The following is a 21,122-nucleotide window of genomic DNA, read 5'->3' as shown; positions in this document are numbered from 1 at the left end:
TTGCTTCCTGTGACTTGGCACCTTTAGGCTCAGACTCTGCACTGTGTCACATGAGTTTCTCCTAGACAAATAAAGGTCTGTGATGCTATGCATGACGGGAAACAGGAGGGCTTTGTGATGCAGTCTACAGGTCTGGTTCTATGCTCTGTGAGGCAGAGATGATAGGTCTAGAATTTGGAGGCATTAGGTTCTAAGACCCTGAAGGCCTAGGAAGCCTAGAAAGGGGGATGGCTAGTGAGGTTTAGATTATGTTGAGGCCTACCTTTATTCTGTGGGATGTTGGATATCCTCTTTACACTTATGGCTGCATCATCATTATTGCATTAATTATTTGGCAAGTGAGAAAGAATTACCAAGATTTAAGATTGGGACCTAACAGGAGCTGCTGCTGGGTAGGGAAACGCTATGACTACGACTGAACCAATTAAGCCTTAAACAAGGTTTTATCCCCTCACTGTCTCTTGTTACTCTTAACCCCTTACCCCTGTTTTTTTTTTTTTTTTTTTTTTTTAATGGAGGAAGTTTCCTCATTGGATCCCAGAACAGCTTCATATTTGGGTGATTCTTCTGGTTGGTGGACATTTAGGGCCTTGGATGGCTAAAGTCCTTTGGCTACTGTGCCACCCATCCTTTATTCTGTTCCTCCCTTTCTCTTGTCTTATCCTGATCTCTCCACAGAACTTGTTCAGGGAATGGGGGTGGAGGTATGGAGTATGAAGAGCCTAAAAATGAATCAGAAATAAGAGAAAGGAAATGATGGTGTGAAAAAGGTAGAGTAGGAAAAAGCAAGGTAGGAGAATGTGTAAAATTGGAACACAGAAAAAGCTAGGGAAATATTTGCAGGTTTTGTGTCAGTTTAGACATGAGAAGAAGAGAGCACCCCAGCTTCACACTCTCTTTTGCCTTTCAGCGTCACCGGAGAGTCAAACAAAGGGCTAGAGATAAAACATCAAGAGGTAACATCCCAGTCTCTGCTCTGACTTCTGTCCACTGTGGGTGAGGCTCCCATGAACCCTGTCCCTCAATGACCCTTGGTGCCAGGCACCAAGTGCTCTAACCACTGAAGGCCCAGTTCCCCAAGTGGACAAATTCTCCCAGAAGACTTTTTTGGGTGGGAAATCAGAGCCTGGGAATATTTCAGAATTCTCCACCTTACCCCTGGGAGTGAAGAGGAAGCAGGGGAGTGAGTAAGTAAGGGCTCTGTCCTTAACTGTGTCATTTACTAGTTTTATGACCCAGTGAACGTCACTTCAGCTCTCAGTCTTGTTATCCATAAAATGGGCATGATGATGCTGTCTCACTCACAGTGTGGTTGTGAAGGTCAAAGGAGATTAGGTCCAGGAGAGCACATCATACCTGGTTACGTTGTAGTCAGACGTGCGTCAGAGCACTGGCTGTTGGGGTTTGCAGTCTCCTGTCATTCAAAGATCTCCAGCTTCCTGTAGGATGTCCCTGAATCCTCTCCCGTTCCATGTAACACTGTCTCCTGGTTTCTCAGCTAGGAGACTTTCCCGGGAAGAAGCTGAGAAGCCATGGGAGCTGCTGTCTGTCATGAGAAGGTGATCTCTTGCTCTTTGCAGTCTCCCAACTCCCAGCCTGGCCTGTGATCATTTCTCCACTTGGCCTGGGGCAGGGTTGGGGAGGAGCATAATGGCTGGGAGGTAGCCAGACACAGTGGAGCCTGGACACTGGTTGAGGGTTCCCAGAGGAGAGGGTGGGATCAGACGTCTCAGGAGACAGGAGTCCTGCAGTTCTGCTCTGGGCTAGGCTCACGAAGGTCCTGGAATTCAGGATTTGACTAGTGCAGGATTTAAAACTACATGGGTTTTCACTCAACCACAAGACAAGTTAGGAGGCTAGATAATTAAGTGCATAAATCAGTCATCATTTTCATATTCTCTTTACAGCTAGACCCTTTCAAGGGCAGACCCCTGGACCCTGCTGACATACCTCCTCTGGTTTTATCTTCAGGGAGGCCAGTTCCTGGGACAGCCCTCAGGCAGGAGCTTGTCATATTATCCCCCTCTTAAGATCTCTAGAGAATAGGGATTGGCTTCCAAGAGATGTTGTGTATGCCCTGTAATCCCCAGAATGCAGAGTTCCCACAAGGACCTCCGTAGCCCCAAATGAGGCTGACTCCAGGTTCTATCTGGTGATGTTCCTGGTGCTGCACCATCAGGTAACCATGGGCTCCCCCATCTGCCTGGTTGCCTTCTCCTAGTTCAGCTTCTCAGCACAGGTCAGCAGAGAACTCACCCACCTCCCAGGCTCTCAAGGCCCTGCGTTCCTTTCAGTTGTCTGAGACTTTGCCCAACAAGCCCCAGGCTCTCAGCCCAGCACACCATAACTTGCCAAATGACATTTCCCTAGGAAGACAAGTAGATGAGTAAACACCCAGTGGGTGCAGGCCTCAGAGTTTACAGGGCTGAGGGGGGCAGTGTCAATCTCCAGGCCACACACTTGAAAAGAGGCAGATGTCATTCCATCAGTTACAAACGGTTGCCATGTTTCCCTTCCCAGCCAGGACTGGCTTCCTCAGGAGGGGAGCGTGCGGCAGATCCTGTGTGCAGATCCCTGCTGCCAAACCTGCAACGCTGTGGCTCTGGAGATTCAGCAGGTAGTGGTGGGTGAGAACACTCTGATCTCCCCCACTTCAGGGGGGTCATCGCAGGGCTCTTCTTGCCTAGAGGTTTTGTCCATGTCTAATGTGTCTTTTGAACAGAGTCTGGAGCATGGCCCACACTCCAAAGACCTTTCACTTCCATCTGCTACCCTCACAGTGTCACAGAAATCCTTAACCCAGTCAGCTGCGCAGTCAACTGGTGCAGCCAGCATCCATGATTTCTGGGCTGAACACCTCATGCTAAGGCAGGGATTTCAAGTGCCAGAGGTGCCCAGGGGCCCAGAGACTATGTTTTCTTCAAGGATTGAGGAACCTAGGGTTTCAGTGAAGCTGCAGGAGATGATGCAGAGCAACCTCAACCTTGTCTGTGAGAACCAAGGCCATTAGCCTTTAAATTCCCAGGTCTCTCCGCTGACCCTGAACCAAGAAATTACTACCCTGATACATCCTGTGGCCTTGCAGACGGTCACTGTCCTCCCTGCCCACCTGCCGTCCCTGAGTCCTGAAGTCCTGAGGCTTCTTGAGCTACATGTAAAAAAATGGATGCATTTCCAGAGGTGGGGGCTCCCCAGACGTGTGGAAGAGTCTCTGAGGCAGCTTATGCCAAATCCACCATTATTTTACCAACCTGTATATAACCAACCAGTTTCTTTCATTCAGAATGATACTTCTCAGTTCTCTGTTGAGAGATTTGGGACCATTTCATACCAGAACTGGGGTCCATGTATGGCTGGCCAGCCTACCCAGGCCTTCTGGGTTTCTGAATGGTCCATTATGGACCCAGAACAAATACACTGTTACCAGCAAATCCCAAACCATATGGCTCTTGCCTTGCCCTCTTCAGCCCTTAAGGAATTAAGTGGCCTTTATCTAATGCCTGGGCAACAGGCTAATGACTCAGTGGGCCATGTGCAGCCGAAATATAGCCAGCTATTCTGTGGTCTTCCTTCTCTGCACAGTGAGTCCCTGGGTGACACCTTCTTGGGTTCTCAAGGCCTCTCCATGAATGAGAACATGTCCAAGCCCCGCTTAAAGGACCCCCTTTTTTTTTTGCATTTTTTTGCATTTTTTTTATTAGTTTCTGCTTTATAACAAAGTGAATCAGTTATACATATACATCTGTTTCCACATCCCTTCCCTCATGCATCTCCCTCCCTCCCACCCTCCCCATCCCACCCCTCCAGGCGGTCACAAAGCACCGAGCTGATCTCCCTGTGCTCTGCGGCTGCTTCCCACTATCTATCTACCTTACGTTTGGTAGTGTATATATGTCCATGCCTCTCTTTCGCTTTGTCACAGCTTACCCTTCCCCCTCCCCATATCCTCAAGTCCATTCTCAAGTAGGTCCCATTCTTCCTGCAGCAGCATGCCAGGAGGCAGCTGGAATTCCACCTCCAGAGACAGTTGATTCACCACCGCCGGGGCCTGCCGCAGAAGATCCAACAGTCCATTCAATTGTTCCTGTCCCCCACTAACCAGCAGACTATGTCCCGGAGCAGCACATCCCTAGACAGTGTGAATGGTCCCCGGCCTACATCTCTAGAGGCCACTGGGGCTGATGACCCATTCTCACCCATTGTGGACCCAGTGACAGTCCCCATGCCACACTTGTTTGACCAGACCAAGGCAATATTGCAGAGCCATATCGACTCCAAATGTGGGCAGATTCACCAGGGCAACATCCCTGCCTGTGTATATAGCTCTTGGGAGTGCATAATTCCTGGGGGCCTGGAAGTGGCTCCCTTCACCTGCATCCCAGAAAGCAAGCCCCTGGAACTACAGGCAGCAAGTGACTCGGACCTACAACAGAAAATTACACCCTGGATGCCAACGGCCCTTGATCAGCAGCAACAAACCTCACCAGATGCTGTCATTGAACGTCCTAAGCTGCTCCGAGCCCTGTCCGAGGGAGCCATTGAGAATCTGGAGACAACTTTACGGCACAAGTGTCTGGCCTTCTTGTTAGGGCTGCCGGCTCTTTATTATGTGGCTCCCTCTAGGGTCATGGCCCCAGCAGTCACTTCCCAAGCTATGATCACAGAGATGGTACCTAGGCCTATCAGATTCCCAACAGAACCTCTGACTCAGATGACCTCACCTGAAGATCAGGGTCTAAGTCCTGGGTCAGGCTTTCAAGATGCCAACAAGGCTTGTGCAGACATTGCAGATGAATTCCAGGCTGAAGTGCAGGTGGAAGAAGTAATTGAGATGGTGCCTCTAGAAAGTCAGACAGAGCCTGCGAGGCCCTCCTCACTTGGAGAACACATCTTGGCCAAACTAAATTTCCATCTGAGAAAGAAGAGGCTAGAGATACAACTGGGAGTTCCCATAAAGGCAAGGAAGTCCAGGAAACAACTTGTAGCAACCTCAGAGAACATGCACACAGGAGTCTCTTGGGAGTCTAAACAACCAAGGAAACACACTGCTCCAGGAACTCCCCATCCCACGAGATATGCCACGTGCCCCAGATCCAGAATGCCTCTATCTCAAAGAACAGCTGGCCACTGAGTTGAAGGCAGTGTATCAGAAACAGGAGCAACCCAGTTCCAGTGCAGTATCCCATGGTTCTGTCCACTGGGCCTCCAATATCTCGCAACCCAGTGGGGACCTGACAGAGGCCCAGGTGCTTTGTGGTCAGCTGGAGGCCAGTGTGAACAACCACAGGCTGAAGGAGCCCTGGAGCCCTGAGCCCCAAAGCCCTGACAAGAGCAAGGACTTAGCCCAAGTACCCACACTGGCAGAAAAGAGAGAGGAACCAGGCAAACCCAAATCGGCCGGGGACCACAGAGAAGGGGATGCCGCGTTTGCAGTCTCCTCCACAAGAAAGAAAAGCCACTCTGCTGAAACCGAGAGGCCAGAAGGGATGCTTCTGAATGGGACACCCTGCAGCCCCTGGCGACGGAGACATCGCTTTCACCCTGGTGCTCCCTGTCAACACTGTCCCCAGCATCGCCCTCAGCTTAAACTCCCAGAGCTACCTCCTGGAGTCCCTGGGGGGAAAGACTCTGAGAAGAATGACCTGCAAGACAGTCAAGCCAAGCTCAATGTCATCCTCAAACCAGCAAGGGTTCCTGAGAATGCCCAGCCTGTGGTGCCTCAGGTGTCACAGGGCCAGCCTTTCCTGGGCCAACTCACTCCGGGTAAGCCGTTGCAGGGCCAAACTTTACAAGGTCAGGTTTTTCAGGGGCAGGTGATGCAAGGCCGTACTCAAAAGAGGCCCAGCTTTTCAGAATCTGGCTGGAGAAATAAGACGAAATCTTTTCTGCACTTTATTAACCCCAAGACAAAAGGCAAAGGGCATGAGGAGTCCATGTCCTCCATATCTGAGAAAGTGGCCAACACCAGAAAAGAAAATGTAGAAAAGAGCCTGGCTTCAGCCAGAAGTCCCAAGGGGCAAACTAAGATGGAGAAGACAAGAGGGGACCCTAAGGCCCAGTTTCCGCCCACTGAGAAGCAGGTGGGCTTGGCGTTCTTGGATGTGCCCCACTCCCCAGACAGTAAGCTCCGGCACCGCCCCCGCTCCCATCAACTCCACTCTGCCTCAGTCCTGGGCATCCCCTGCCGCTGCCCTCGGCACTGCACTGTCCTCGAGTGGCTTGTGTCACCCAACCAGGGAACCCACCCTAATTCCCAACTCTCACCTCGGAGGGAAGCACTGGTCTGCTCAAGAAGACCCAGCTCAGTCAAGAGACTTTGTAGTCTATCCAACGTCAGCCTTCCTTGAAGAGGACTGCTACTGTCATTTTCATTGACGTGCAGGTGGACAGAGGTGCCACCCAAAATACACTGTGTGTCTCTAAGTAGAGAGGTGTGCATCTGCTCCTTCTCTCCACTGCGGTGTGTTCAGGGAAGGCATAAGGGAGGTAAATGTCCTTCCTATCTGGGGAAGGGGCTTTAACCCACACTTAAGCTGCGTAGCATTCCACCCCACCCCCACCCTGGACTACGGGTAAAGGGACTTGAACAGAGAGGGAAGGCCCTTGTCTAAGGTACATTGAAGGTAGAGGTCAGGCTTGAATTTTATCATGGTGTCCTTCGGCCCAGAGGAGCAATGTGGACATGAGGCTAGAACTGTCAAGGAGGAGTGGCCAGGAATCTCACAGGCAAAATTCACTGATGACTTCTATATGTGCCCACACTCTGGAAGGGAGGTTTTTAGGAGAGTGCCAGTGTTCCAGCCTTGAGCAGGCGCTTTGTGTTTATCAACAGCATATAGGTAATATGACAACAGTCCAAAGCAAATGATAAGAGTCTCCCCTCTCTGCTCCCTGTTGGTTATTGGTTAGATATTTCTGGAGAACTCACTTGGGAGGCTGCTGTAGCTCTCTTGCCTCTATCCCACCTCCACTGTCTCTCAGCTGCATGGACTGAATGACACTGGGAATGAAGATCACAGTAGAACATGGAGAGGGGCTGGCCCCCACTCCCAAGGGTAGGCAGGGAGAGAAGCAGGGAGGGAGAGCATGTAGATGGAGGTCTGAATATCTGGGGTAGAAGTTGACATGTTCCTGAAGAGGGCATGATAAGAGAAAAGGCTGGTTAGCTGTGCACTCTAAAGAACCTTGAGCCAGGAAGCCAACCCAATATCCAAGTGCTTTTAGGGGATGGAGATGAATAAACTGAGTTTTGGTCTGTTGTCCATAGTGTGATCAAGAGCAGTGAGTTGAGCCTTGTTTTCAAAGGCAATGCATATTAATTTACAATTTCTGAATACTCACCCTGAACCCCACAAAACTGTTTTCCAGTGTCAGGGATTGGTATAACTATAAATCTGTGTTTTTGCTCAGCTCAAACATGAAGTCAATGACTGTGTTCTAATCTTGATATATCTCAACTTTGCCCCCTTTTTTCTGTGTTTACTGCCTCTGCTTGTTAGATTACTCATCCATTCTTGCCTAAATAATACAATAGTGTCTATATCCCCAGGGCTTAGGATAGTGGTGGCATAATAATACCTTAATAGTACTTGAATTGAAAGTCTGGGCTTAGGAGGCAGACAAATCATTACATTAGTATGATGAGTGCTATGGAATAGGGAATGCTGACACACGATTACTGGGTACTCAGCTCATGAGGACCTCAGGTCACAATAAAAATAACCTTGATTATGCTGTACACCTTAAACTTATACAGTGCTGTATGTCAATTATATCTCAAAACTGGACAAAAAAGAATTCAAAAAATAATTTTGAGAAATATCTTACACTCGGTTAAAATATTTACTTACTATATGCAAGGGACCATAGTTAACATGACAAAGACACAGGACTTGCACAATGGAGTTCATGATTGCATGGGATAGTCTCACGTGCCCAAATTGTCTAATTAACACATATACTTGAATGTCTAATATTCACCTCAAACTATAGAACAATGAACTGATTCCCTGCTCCAAGCCATCATCTAATTACACGTATGAAACAGTCTCCAATCACAGTATTCCCAACATCACTTAATGGCAGCTCCATCTTTCTAGTTGTTCAGGACAAAAACATTGGTGTCATCCTTGACATTGTTTCCCTAACTGTCTATATCCAGTCCATCCTGTTGTCTCTACCTTCTGAAATGAATTCAGAACATGATGACGTCTCTTACTCACTCTGCTGCTATGATTACTGCAGTAGCATCATAACTAATCTCCCAGCTTCTGCCTGAGACCATACTTCCAACAGTCTATTCTCAGCACAGAAATTTGATGGTCCTCAGGGAAGGTCCTGGCTGTAGAAGACTAGATAGAAAGATAGATTAAGATTGAATGATGATGATGATGATGATGAAGATGAATATGAAGGAGGAAGAGGAGAAGAATGAAAGGAAGAAAGGAAAGAAGAAGGAAGGAAAAGGAAGGAAAGAAGGAAGGAAGAAAGAGAAAGGGAGGGAGAGAAGGAAGGGAGAAAGATACGTAAAACCATGAGACTGGATAAGATCACCAAGGCAATGATTGTAAATGAAGGGAAGGTCTAAAGACAGGCTCTGGGACACCTCAACATTAAGAATTTGGAGGACAAAGTAGGAACGAATAAGCAGAGACTGAGAAGTAGCAGCCAGTGAGGTAGGAGGAAAACCAGGAGAGTGTGGCATACTGGAAGGCAAGAGAGGAAAGTATTTCAAGGAGAAAGTGATCAACTGCGTGAAAAGTCGCCAATCCGCCAAGTAAGATGAGGACTCAGAGTTGATCGTTAGATTTAACAACACAGAGATCATTCATGGCCTTGAGAAGAATAGACTCAGGTGAGAAGTGGAGGTAAAAGCATGACGGGAGTGGATTCGAGAGAGAGGAAGAGCAATTGGTGATAGCAAGTGTAATCAACTGCTTTAGGGAGCTTTGTTCCACAGAGGGGCAGAAAAATGAGATAGCATCAAGAGGGCTTTTTAAAGGTAGGAGATATAGCATGTTGGATGTTGACGGAAAAGATCCAGTCTAGAGGAATAAACTGATGATGGAGGAGAGAAAGGGAGAAATGCTAGAGCAATGTTGTGGTGCAGAAGTAACATAATAGGAGTGAGTCACAGGTTGAAGGGTTGGCCTTGGCTAAAAGCACAGACGTTTCACTGATGGTAAGTAGAGACAAGGTGACAGTAATGTGGAGGGACTCTGTGTATCATGAGAAGAGTGGTTTTTCTACAATTAAGAGAGCAGGGCAAATACCTAAGGGGGTGAATGAGGAACTGGGAAGGATCATCCCAGTTGGCTGATACATAGAGCCAAAGCCGGAGACAAAAAGGAATTCTGGAAGTTGCCATGGCAAGGTTTTTTATTAGGGCCTAAGGAGTTGATAGCAGCATGTGAGCCCAGGTGGGCAGAAAAAAAAGTTGAAGTTGGTGATCACCTGGTAACAGGTATGGCATCCTAGTGTTCAGCCGGGGACCAGGGAGTTTTGGTGTTTGGAGGAGAGAACTGGGAAGCAGAAAGACAAAGAGGCTGCCCTGAGTGGTTGGGAGGGAACTCTGTTTTGGACACCTCATTTCTCTCAGAAGTTGGCACCTCTGTAGTCCCACTTTCTGACCTACCACAGAGGAGAGAGTAAGGGCAGGAAGTGCTGTGGCTTCCTCATGGTGTGGTATGGGGGACTGTGGGATGCCCCCGCCTCAGTGTTTCCTAAGGAAACCCAAGATGGCTCAACATACCATCAAACCAGGAGGTGGGGGCAGGAATCTCTTCCTCTGATAGGACTCAGCACTTAGCACAGTGTATCCACTGCTGGCAGGATGCAGAAAAGCCAGATGGGAAGAAGCATGAATGTGTCCCTCCTCTGAATGGTGATTCTGTGCCTAAGGGTTGGGGCCCCAGCCCCTGGGGGTAGAGAGATGAGCTGGAACCAAGACCTTCAGGATTCTCAAGTCTCAGCAGAGTTAAGAGCTGAGAGAAGACAGGGTCAGAGCCTATAATTCACACAGGATGTTGTAGAGGGATGAAGCCTTGCTCATTCCATCCTGTAACCCTAGCACAAGCCCCACCTTCCAGCTCCCCCTAGGCTCAAGAGGTAAAATCAGAATGAAAACTCTCATGGCAGGGCACAAACTCAAGTATTTACTCTTCCAGAATTGGTGGTAGATTCTAGGAGTACATCAATGCTTGCTTGGGAACTTTGGAGTTTCCTCTGCCCTCTGAGGTACCACATTGTCATGGCGAAAGGTTTTGACCTTCTGGAGCCCTTCTCCTGGTCTCTGAGGAAAGCATTTCAGAATTCTATAGAGAGAATTTAAGGCAACTGCCTTCCTGCAGTGGAGGAGAATGGCTTCTCCACAAAATCACTTCTGTGAAACACTAAGTCCTAGCGAACAGGGAGCGTGGCTGCTTCCTTTTTGTACCTCCTCACTGCAGCCCACACAGAGAGGGCAACAAACACAGGACGGGCACAGGAATAAACCCCACAGAGATGCTGCATCCTGCACCATGTGAGAGAACAATAAGGATAATCTTATTTTAATAAGCCAAATCCTCTTAAATTTTCTAAATATTTATAACACAAAAGTGTACAGATTTTTACACAAAATATCATGGGTTTGATTCTCATCAACATTTCTAGTCTTACTTTCTAGGATTAAAATCTGTTAACTCAAAAAGAAAACAATTTAAAATAACAGATTATCCTTGTGATTCTAACTTAAAGTATATAATTATATAAATGTTTTATTCATGTAAGCTAGGATTTACATCCTCACCACTCTGAGGTCTGTTTTTTCTCCTCCTCCATGCAAACACGGTAAGAAAATGACTGATTAGTATAACTCAATTACCAGTAAACAGGTGAATGCCTAATTTCTGGGTGCTGTTTCCTTTTGTGTACCAGCTATCTCACTTTCCCTGGAGGTATTATGTACTTTCACACCTATATGTGTTTCTTCAGGCTTTTCTAGACACCCATTTCTGCTTGGAAAAAGTTAACCCATCCTTTAAGGCAAAACGGAAATGTGCCCTTGGCTGACGTTTTCCCCCTCCTCCTCTAGAAGCAGGGTTTTCTATGTCCTCTGTGGTGTTCTGCTTTCCCTGCCCTGAAATAGGTATGTATGACTGCCAATGGTAGGATCATGCATCCATAAAGGCACAGTGTCCGGTCCATACTAATCACTTAATACATGTTAACTTGAGCTAACCTAATGGGTTAAATTGGCATGAGGTAAATATGCTGACCAGCTAGATAAGAGATTACTCGGCCAACTCTTATTTAGGATCCCATAGAATCCTAGATATTTGAAAGATAATCTAGCTGTGGTTCATATTTTTGTGTTTTATGGAGAATTTAATTTGAAGAAAGGTTTCTATGGCATAAAACAGCATGAAAGCCACTGATTCTGGACAAACTATTTTCAGATGAGTAAATTGAAGATTTTTTAATATAAAAATCTAGGTAATCTGATTTGAAAAATTAAAAGACCCAGCAATAAGGTTTTGTTTTTTCATTCTTGAAAAGTGTCAGTCTTCTGGAACTCACTCCAGTTTGCCACAGTCCTCACCATTCCCTAAAGTGTCCCTGATGCAGAAGCTAAGTATCGAGAGTAGCACTAAACTCCCAAAATGATGAGTCTGGCATACCATGGAAATACACCTGACCTTCTCCCTGCATTTGTGTTACTTGCCTGTCACTGAAGGCAATTGAACTTGAGTCCTCAGATTTGCAATAGATGTGTTTCTATGAAGTATTGGGGAAAATATTGTTTACAAATTAAACTTTATCTGAAATGTATGCAGTTTGCTAATCAGAGGAATCAACTGTAACTATAAACTAATTCTTTTGTACATCAAATGAGCACACTTGATTAAATTTCTATTCCCTTGACAAGAGCTACATCTTAGCCTGGCATATAATTCTGAGAGCTCAGCTTGTCCTATTAAAATTCTGTAAAAATTTCTTTCTTTTATTATCATGACATTTACTTTTGCACAGGAGAAGCTTGGGTTCAGTGTGATTATTCTTCCTTTGCAAGTAATCTTTTTGTTTGGCTTTCTTTTCCTGCATGGATAAGTTCATAGTTCTTACAGTTTTTATCACGAAAATAAAACTGTTGCCAAGAAAATAAAACTGTTGCAAAGTAGAAGACTGAACAACATTAAATTAATTTTTGCCAGGGGCATGGTGAGCTCATTAGAGCTGTAGATTTGGAACTTTTTTTTTCACCCTAGCAAGTCTTCCTTTGTGTATATAGTTTTAAAAAACTTTTATTGGTGTATCGATTTCATATAAAATTTATACATGCTAAGTGGTAAACAGTTCAATGATTTTTGGTTTCAGAACATTTTCATCATCCCCCAAAGTCCCTTTGTCCTCATTTGCAGTTAATCACTGCTCCCACTCACCCCAGCCCTAGCCAAGCTTGAGCCAGAAATATACTTGTCCCAGTTATGACCTCAACCTTGGACAGGTATTGGCCCTCCTTAATCACTCATCACTGAGGTCATCACCTCCACCAACAACGCCTTTGGACATAGGTGTTGCCAACCACTCCACATGGAGTGAACTCCCTTCCACTAAAGCACAGCCTGCCTGCTGCCCTGGCAGAACCTTACTGAGCTGAAGGGGGTGGGGAGTGATTGGAGCTGCTTCAGCCGAGAATGCGTCAGACTCCCACTGTTGCTACTTAAAGTTCAGCTGTTTTTTAAGCACAAATGTTTCACAGATGATTGTTTGCACTTGTTTTGGGGAAAAGGATTTGCTGACCTCCTCAGCCATTAGCCAGGAGGCTCACTTTTATGTTGTTTTTCTCAATGATAGCAATTGCCAACTGATTGGAACTTTGTAATCTATGGCTATCTCTTTTTATCATATCTTTATCTCTGTTCCTTCTGCTCTGCAGTGCCTTTGAGATGGGCTTTAGTTAGCTATTGCAAGGTTAGATTTCTTTAAGTTTGTGTTGTGTCCTTGCTCTCTACCTTTTTACATCACTCTGGCATCTCAGTTCTATTTTTATTGTTTTTTTAAAATTAATTTTATAAAGTTACTTTCTTCTGTGTTTTTGCAAATGTGCTTTAAAACTTTTTATCTGATTTCATAGTATTAATAAGAATAATTTTTTCTCTGTATTTTTGGAGCAAGAATATTCTTTGATTTTCAAATGCTGCATGTTATATAATTTTCCTGATTACTCAACTTTGAACAAAGAAGATACATTCCGGTCTGATATTTGCCAGCTGATAGGACCCATATTCTATTTGGAGTTTCTCACCATCCACCAATGTACCGTCAGAATTATCTTTCAGGAAATAAGCTAGAGGCCAAGCAGATGCACACATCCCTAGCATTTAAGTTTTAATATCTAGAAGACATTTATTCAGTTCATCATTACTTTATTGAAGCATGACTTTGTTCCCATTGCCTGGTTTTCGAACTATGAGATAGTATATTTGTTACTGAAAACTTTGAATCAGCATGAAGCTCTTGCTTTGCTGGAAGTAGAGCATGGGGAATCCAGTCTCCAAAGTGGATTGCTTCCTCTTTCTGCCCCCACCTACTCATGCCTTGACACCACAGGGTACAATATTGATGGGCCCTTGAGCTCATGGCCAAGTTCAGTCACTGGGCGTTATAGGAATCCAGAGTGAATCTAGGAATGAGACACTGAAGAATCCTCAGGGAAGAATTTCCTTAGGGAGGAAGATTCCCCTCAGGAACTAGGTCTCTAATATAATGGTTCATGTTTGTGGTTGTGTTGCTGTCTTTCAAAGACACTCATATGAGCTCACTGGCCCAACCCCATTACAGTTAGAACTAATTCCTCCCAATGACTAAAAAACATCATTGATATCATTGATTTATATCTTTAGTTTCCTCTGCTATTGTGTTTTCCTACCACATTGGTATTAAGTCGGAGGGGAAAATTAGCAACCTGCTACCATATACTAAAAATATCCAAATATTGGCTAACTAATGAAATGTTTTCATGTTCAGAGGGAATTTTTTTCTATGACCCTTAAGATTTTTAGCTTAAATCCCTGAAAAATACATTTTCTGCTCTAGTTTATATACACAGAAATATCTTGGAGGAGTGTGTGCTAGAGCAGCGAATATCAAATTTTAATATACAGTGCTTCTAAAACTTTAATGTGTGTATGAATCCCCTGGGGATGCTGTTAAAATGCAGATTCTGCAGTTCTCACAGGCTCCCTGGTGATGTGGATACCACTCTTAAGAGCACTACGGTGCTAGAAGAGCTGGCATGCGATGTCCATGATTTGGAGCCCAAATCAGTCATATTAGAATTACCATTCAGGAAGACACAAACAGGGAAAATTCTGCAACATCTCCATTGCCAGACTCACCAAGGGCCTAGTGCTCTGTGACCCCTGCCTCCAAAGCAGAGACTGTCACCAAAGAATTACTCCATCAATATTCATGTGCCATTTCACGTTCAGATATGGCCTTTTTATCTGGGAGGAGACTGGTAGAGTAAGGAGGTGGCAACTAGAGATATGACTTATCATTTTCATGACACCAATAATATTTATTTGCTTATTTTATTTATTTAGTTGCCCTGGGTCTTAGTTGTGGCTTGCGGGCTCCTTAGTTGTGGCTCGCCAGCTCCTTAGTTGTGGCACATAGGCTCCTTAGTTGTGGCATGTGAACTCTTAGTTGCAGCATGCATGTGGGATCTAGTTCTCTGAGCAGGGATCGAACCTGGGCCCCCTGAATTGGGAGCAGAGTCTTAACCACGGCGCCACCAGGGAAGTCCCTTATTTGTTGATTTTTAAAAAGCTTCTAAAAGTTTGAGTTTGTTGTGTGCATAGCAGGTGGTGTCATAAAAATTCAGACAGTCCTCTGAGGCCATGGGTACAGGAGGAGGAGATGACAGAGCTCCAAAAAGGCTTTCTGAAAAGAATGCAATAATAGCCAAGGGTGTATTTGGAGCTATGGGAAAAGAAACTATGGTTAAAAAGGTTGGCTCTGCTCTAGAAGAGCTGAATTGTTGATGTTTTAGCATTCAATAAAAATAAATACCCTTATTGATTTGGAAGATTTAACAGTGAATAAAAATAAATGCCCTGGGACTTCCCTGGTGGCGCGGTGGTTAAGAATCCACCTGCCAATGCAGGGGACACGGGTTCGAGCCCTGGTCCGGGAAGATCCCACATGCCACAGAGCAACTAAGCCCATGTACCACAGCTACTGAGCCTGCGCTCTAGAGCCCGTGAGCCACAACTACTGAGCCCGCATGCCACAACTACTGAAGCCTGCACGCCTAGAGCCCGTGCTCCGCAACAAGAGAAGCCACCACAATGAGAAGCCTGCGCACCGCAACAAAGAGTAGCCCTGCCCGCCGCAACTAGAGAAAGCCCGTGTGCAGCAATGAAAACCCAACGCAGCCAAAAATAAATAAATTTAAAATAAATAAATAAATAAATAAATGCCCCTATTGATTTGGACCATATGTTGTAGAAGACCCCTCAAAATAGATTCCGTTGTAGTCTTTTGCAGTCTTTTGCATGGTGTTAAACTTAAATCAGAGTTAATTTTCAGGATAAGACTGCTTTTATTCCCCTGCCTGCTTGTCATCCACTATATTCTACACCTCTCCTCCAGCATAATTACTTTCTTAGTCTAATATTTTCTTTGGAGAATCTTCTTCATGATCGACAATTTCAGTTTTGGGTTATGCTGTAGCTCAGAATTACTAGGCATTTAGCTAGAAATGCCTAAAGAGTAAACTTGAGCCCTCACGTAAAACAAAGATAATGGTGTCATTTTCAGGGATAGCGCCATCTGAAACTAGCCTGCTGGGATTATTTGTCCAGTGGGTACAGGTAGGAAAGCAATGTGCCCAGGAAGCTTTAAAGGCCTTAGATGTTTGGAAAAAGCAGATTAACACAAGTACCACTGACACCAATTCTATAGCCTTGGACAAATCATTGTAGTGGTTTTGTTTGTTTTTTATTGGAGTATAATTGCTTTACAATGTTGTGTTATTTTCTGCTGTACAATGAAGTGAATGAGCTATATGTATACATATATCCCTTCCCTCTTGGACCTCCCGCCCCCCCATCTAGATCATCATCTAGATCATCACAGAGCACCGAGCTGAGCTCCCTCTGCTATACAGCAGGTTCCCACTAGCTATCTATTTTACACATGGTAGTGTATTCATGTTAAACCTAATCTCCCAATTCATGCCACCCTCCCCTTTCCTCCCTGTGTCCACATGTCCGTTCTCTACATCTGCATTTCTATTCCTGCCCTATAAATATGTTCATCTGTATCATTTTTCTAGATTCCACATATGCGCGTTAATATACGATATTTTTCTCTTTCTGACTTATTTCACTCTGTATGACAGATTCTAAGTCCATCCATATCGTTACAAATGACCCAATTTCATTTCTTTTTATGGCTGAGTAATATTCCATTATATATATGTACCACATCTTCTTTATCCATTCATCTGTCGATGGACATTTAAGTTGCTTCCATGGCTATTGTAAATAGTGCTGCAATGAAATTGGAGTGCATATGTCTTTTTTTTTTTTTTTTTTTTCGGTACGCGGGCCTCTCACTGCTGCGGCCTCTCCCGTTGCGGAGCACAGGCTCCGGACGCGCAGGCTCAGCGGCCATGGCTCACGGGCCCAGCCGCTCCGCGGCATGTGGGATCTTCCCGGACCGGGGCACGAACCCGTGTCCCCTGCATCGGCAGGCGGACTCTCAACCACTGCGCCACCAGGGAAGCCATGTCTTTTTGAATTATGGTTTTCTCAGGGTATATGTCTAGTAGTGGGATTGCTGGGTCGTATGGTAGTTCTATATTTAGGTTTTTAAGGAAACTCCATACTGTACTCCATAACTAAAAATTACATTGCACTTATGTCTTAAAATAGGTCAGCTCGTTAGGATAATATTCAAGTTTTGTATATCCTCTACCAAAAAAAACAATCTTTTAAGTATCTTTTGTCTTGCTTTTGTCTTACTTCTGTATCATTCTGATAAAGCATCGTCCAGTGGACCCTGCCCCAGCTGATACAACTTCTGACTTCAGTCAGCAAGGTTTTTTTTTTGCTTTTTCTTAAATATTTATTTATTTATTTGGCTGCATTGGGTTTTCGTTGCGGCATGTGGGATCTTTCATTGCACTGCAAGTTGCAGCGTGGGCTCTTCATTGTGGTGCACGGGCTTCTCTCTAGCTGTGGAGCATGGGTTTTCTCTTCTCTAGTTATGGCACGTGTTCCAGAGCACATGGGCTCTGTAGTTTGTGGCACGCAGGCTCTCTAGTTGAGGCACGTGAGATCAGTAGTTGTGGCACGTGGGCTTAGTTGCCCCGCAGCACGTGAAATCTTAGTTCCTTGACCAGGGATTGAACCCTTTGCACTGGGAGTCGGATTCTTTACCACTGGACCACCAAGGAAGTCCTAGTCAGCAAGCTTTTGAATATTTATTTGTACCACTCTATTTTTCTTATTCCCAGCATGAACTCGTCTGTTACTATCTTGCTGTCTCTAGCTCTTTGTCCTTCTTTTTCAACATTCATAATTGTCCTATTTTCTATCTACTAAATTGTGTTCCACTATTGTAGAAAATCTCATTATAAGACAGACCTAGCAATATATTTTTCAAGATTAACTTTTCGTACAAATATTTCACAATTCTTAGCTCCCTACTCCAACTTACTCAGTTTTTATGATTATTATTTTTTAATTACATACTTACTAACTTACTCATTTTGCATCTAGTGACTGTGTTCTTTTTTTAATGTGTACTATCAGGGTTAGTCCATAAACCTACAATTCCCCAAATAGTATTTGCTACAATAAGGAATACCAATTAATAGAACAGACTAAAGAGTACCAACGTAGACAATTATATGTATGCAAAACTCTGTATGTATGTTTAAAGAGGTTAAGGAAGGGTTGTTTAAGATAGGGCATTACAGAAACAGGATAGCATTTCAGTAATTTAAGGTGAATCCCTGCTTTATCATGTTTCAAAGTCAATCTGTATGGAATAAAAATATAAACATTGAATCAAATTATAATAAAATTTGACAAAGATTAAATCATTTATTCAATATATAGAAGGAGGGGCTTCCCTGGTGGCGCAGTGGTTGAGAGTCCGCCTGCCGATGCAGGGGACACGGGTTCGTGCCCCGGTCTGGGAGGATTCCACATGCCGCGGAGCGGCTGGGCCCGTGAGCCATGGCCGCTGGGCCTGTGCGTCCGGAGCCTGTGCTCCGCAACGGGAGAGGCCACAACAGTGAGAGGCCCACATAACGCAAAAAAAAAAAAAAAAAAAAAAATATATAGAAGGAGGATAACATCTTCATTTTTGAAGAAATTAAAAAATTGTAAATGGATGATTGATAGCTTCAAGAATATACGTATATAAAATTTCTATACCATTAAAAAACCCCAAAGGGGCTGATATATACAATATTTTTTAAAATTCATGTTTATAAAGAAGACATTCACATTTGGAAGGATAAACGAAAAAGAGGATATCAGTGCATTTCACTAGACTATAAGCTCTGAGAGGACAGGGACATTTCCTTGTACTTCACACATAATAGGTATGTAATAAATATTGAATAAATAAATGATAATAAAAGCCAACTTCTAACAGCTTATTACTGCAAGAATAAATATGTGAAATAAACAACTCTGGACAACTAAAATATGCCAGCTAAAATAGTTTAAAAAATTATACAGTATCAGCAGTGTTGTAGTAGAATTGGTACACATTCCTTGTAGTGGCTCTATAAATTGTTTATCTTTTGGAGGTAATACGATAATTTGTAATAAGGGCGCATCATCCCCCATGCAGAAATTTATCCTCATGAAGTAGCCAAGGTTAGATATTTCATCAGATTTGCATCACTGGTGGTGTTTATGTCAGCAAGAAAAGGATTACAGATCTACATTTCAATTTTTTTTTTTTTCGGTACGCGGGCCTCTCACTGTTGTGGCCTCTTCCATTGCGGAGCACAGGCTCCGGACGCGCAGGCTCAGCGGCCATGGCTCACGGACCCAGCCGCTCCGCGGCATGTGGGATCTTCCCGGACCAGGGCACGAACCCGTGTCCCCTGCATCGGCAGGCGGACTCTTAACCATTGCGCCACCAGGGAAGCCCTACCTTTCAATTTTAAGGGTCACCTGAGTTGAAGAACCTTGTAAAAGAGTTCTGCAATTTTTTTGATGATCTGCAGGGTTCTACTTGCAGAAGCATTTCCTTTAGTGATAGAAGGCCGGCATAGACCTTGTATCAGTGCGGAAAAGCTAGATTATGTTGTGGTAACAAACAACCTTCAGATCTCAGTAGCTTAAAACAATAAAGGTTTTGCTCACGCCCGTCTTGGATGGGATGGAGGCTCTACAGAGGCTCTACTACACAGCTTCGTCGTGCTTGGTCCAGGGCCTGGGCTCGGAGAGCAGGCACTGGCTGGAATACTGGCACCTGTCATGGAAGAAGGGAAAGAGGACGTGGTGAAACATGCACTGCATCCTAAAGCAACTGATTACATTTCATAGAGCAGCGAGCTCCGTGGAATGGAGAATTGGAATCCTACCACATTCCTGGAAGGAAAGAGAAAACCAGACATTTGTGAACAGCCATCCTGATATCACAATCTCTTAGAGTAGAGTTGTGGCCAAGGTAGTTTTAGTTTTCCACCTGCCTCTCTAATCAACTAATCTGTAGTTCTGATGAATTTGATGATAACTATTCTGGAAGGAAGCAAGGCCTCCTTCAGATATTTTATTTTTATTTATTATTATTATTATTATTATTATTATTATTATTTTTGCGGTACGCGGGCCTCTCACTGTTGTGGCCTCTCCCGTTGCGGAGCACAGGCTCCGGACGCACAGGCTCAGCGGCCATGGCTCACGGACCCAGCCGCTCCGCGGCATGTGGGATCTTCACGGACCAGGGCACGAACCCATGTCCCCTGCATCAGCAGGCGGACTCTCAACCACTGCGCCACCAGGGAAGCCCCCTTCAGATATTTTAACAGAAACTTTGATGTCAATATATATCAGCTGGAGAAGGCAATGAGTCGTTATGGCTTTCCATCCAAAGCAGCAAAATCAGATGTGCTGTCAAGTATCACAAATATACTTTCTGCACACAGGGTCCATAAGAACTGTTTGGAAAATACAGTATCATTTTAAAGATATCAATGTCTTTACCAGTTTCCTAAAAGGTGAAAGCAAAACAGAAGTTCGTTGTTGAGGGTGTTGACATGTAAATAAGAGATGAAAACCAGGAAATGGCTGCACTGAGTGATAGCAATAATTTTCTCCAACTACCTGTGTAATGAAAATGGTGAAACTGCTGGCTCTCCATGGCCTGCTTCAAAATGGCAGATGGCATGCCTGATGGGGAGGGGAAGTCTTCATCTCCAGGGCTATAGCTTCAGTTTCCTTCCTTTGCTCCAAGCCTTAATGTAGGATAACCATTTCTATGACGTGTAACTTTATCAAGGGTCCTCTGATCATTCTTCTCAATGTAAGAAGCTTCCTTGTAGGGTGTTTTAAGATAAAGACTTTCTATTAAATCAACTCCATGTTTTAGTAAAGTGCCAACTTTTTAGAGTTGAGCCTCGTGTTCACAAAGAATACATACTGGTGGTGTAAATTTGTGAGTGTCAGGTAAGATTCTCTTTCAGCTTTTCTGATTTTGTGCATCCAGTGGGAAGAAGTATATCATATAAAAGCACTGTCACTTTTACGTCCCATTATATTTGGTGATAAATCTAAAAGCAAATGCTATGTAAGACTCACTGTATTTCATTTCTTTGTCAATTTCTGACTGAAGCTTGGCCTGGTGGTAAGCAAAGTGAATCCGTATAATGATCATGATGTCACTGTATGTTTTCCTTAATTTATCTCCCTAGGAAACTATTCTTGGCCGAGTAACATGGTGGTGATGATGGAAACTATACTTTAAGTGACCACGCCACTTAAGGAGCATTCCATATCCCTTACACAGCCATATTCTTTGGTCACAATCAAAGCCTTGATAAAATAATTTGAAATAAAAATATGTTTTCTACAAAGACAAAATCAAAGCAACAGAAAAGAAAT

At 44.4% G+C, this 21,122-nt stretch overlaps 1 protein-coding gene across 1 annotated transcript; it reads left to right on the top strand.

Annotated features, from left to right (window-relative positions):
• Positions 1-248: 248 nt before the first annotated feature.
• On the top strand, positions 249-6,347 carry LOC307054850 (protein SPATA31F1-like; the record flags this gene model as incomplete). The annotated part of the gene is given in 7 exon segments (XM_079706723.1): positions 249-392; positions 911-956; positions 1,499-1,559; positions 2,521-3,007; positions 3,011-3,667; positions 3,986-5,001; positions 5,003-6,347. Coding segments are annotated over 7 exon segments (3,756 nt in total).
• Positions 6,348-21,122: the final 14,775 nt, after the last annotated feature.

Source organism: Hyperoodon ampullatus, assembly GCF_949752795.1.
Source record: "Hyperoodon ampullatus genome assembly, chromosome: 6".
NCBI lineage: Eukaryota > Metazoa > Chordata > Mammalia > Artiodactyla > Ziphiidae > Hyperoodon > Hyperoodon ampullatus.
The sequence above is the reverse complement of the archived record's forward strand: the minus strand, read 5'-3'. Positions and strand labels throughout refer to the sequence as shown.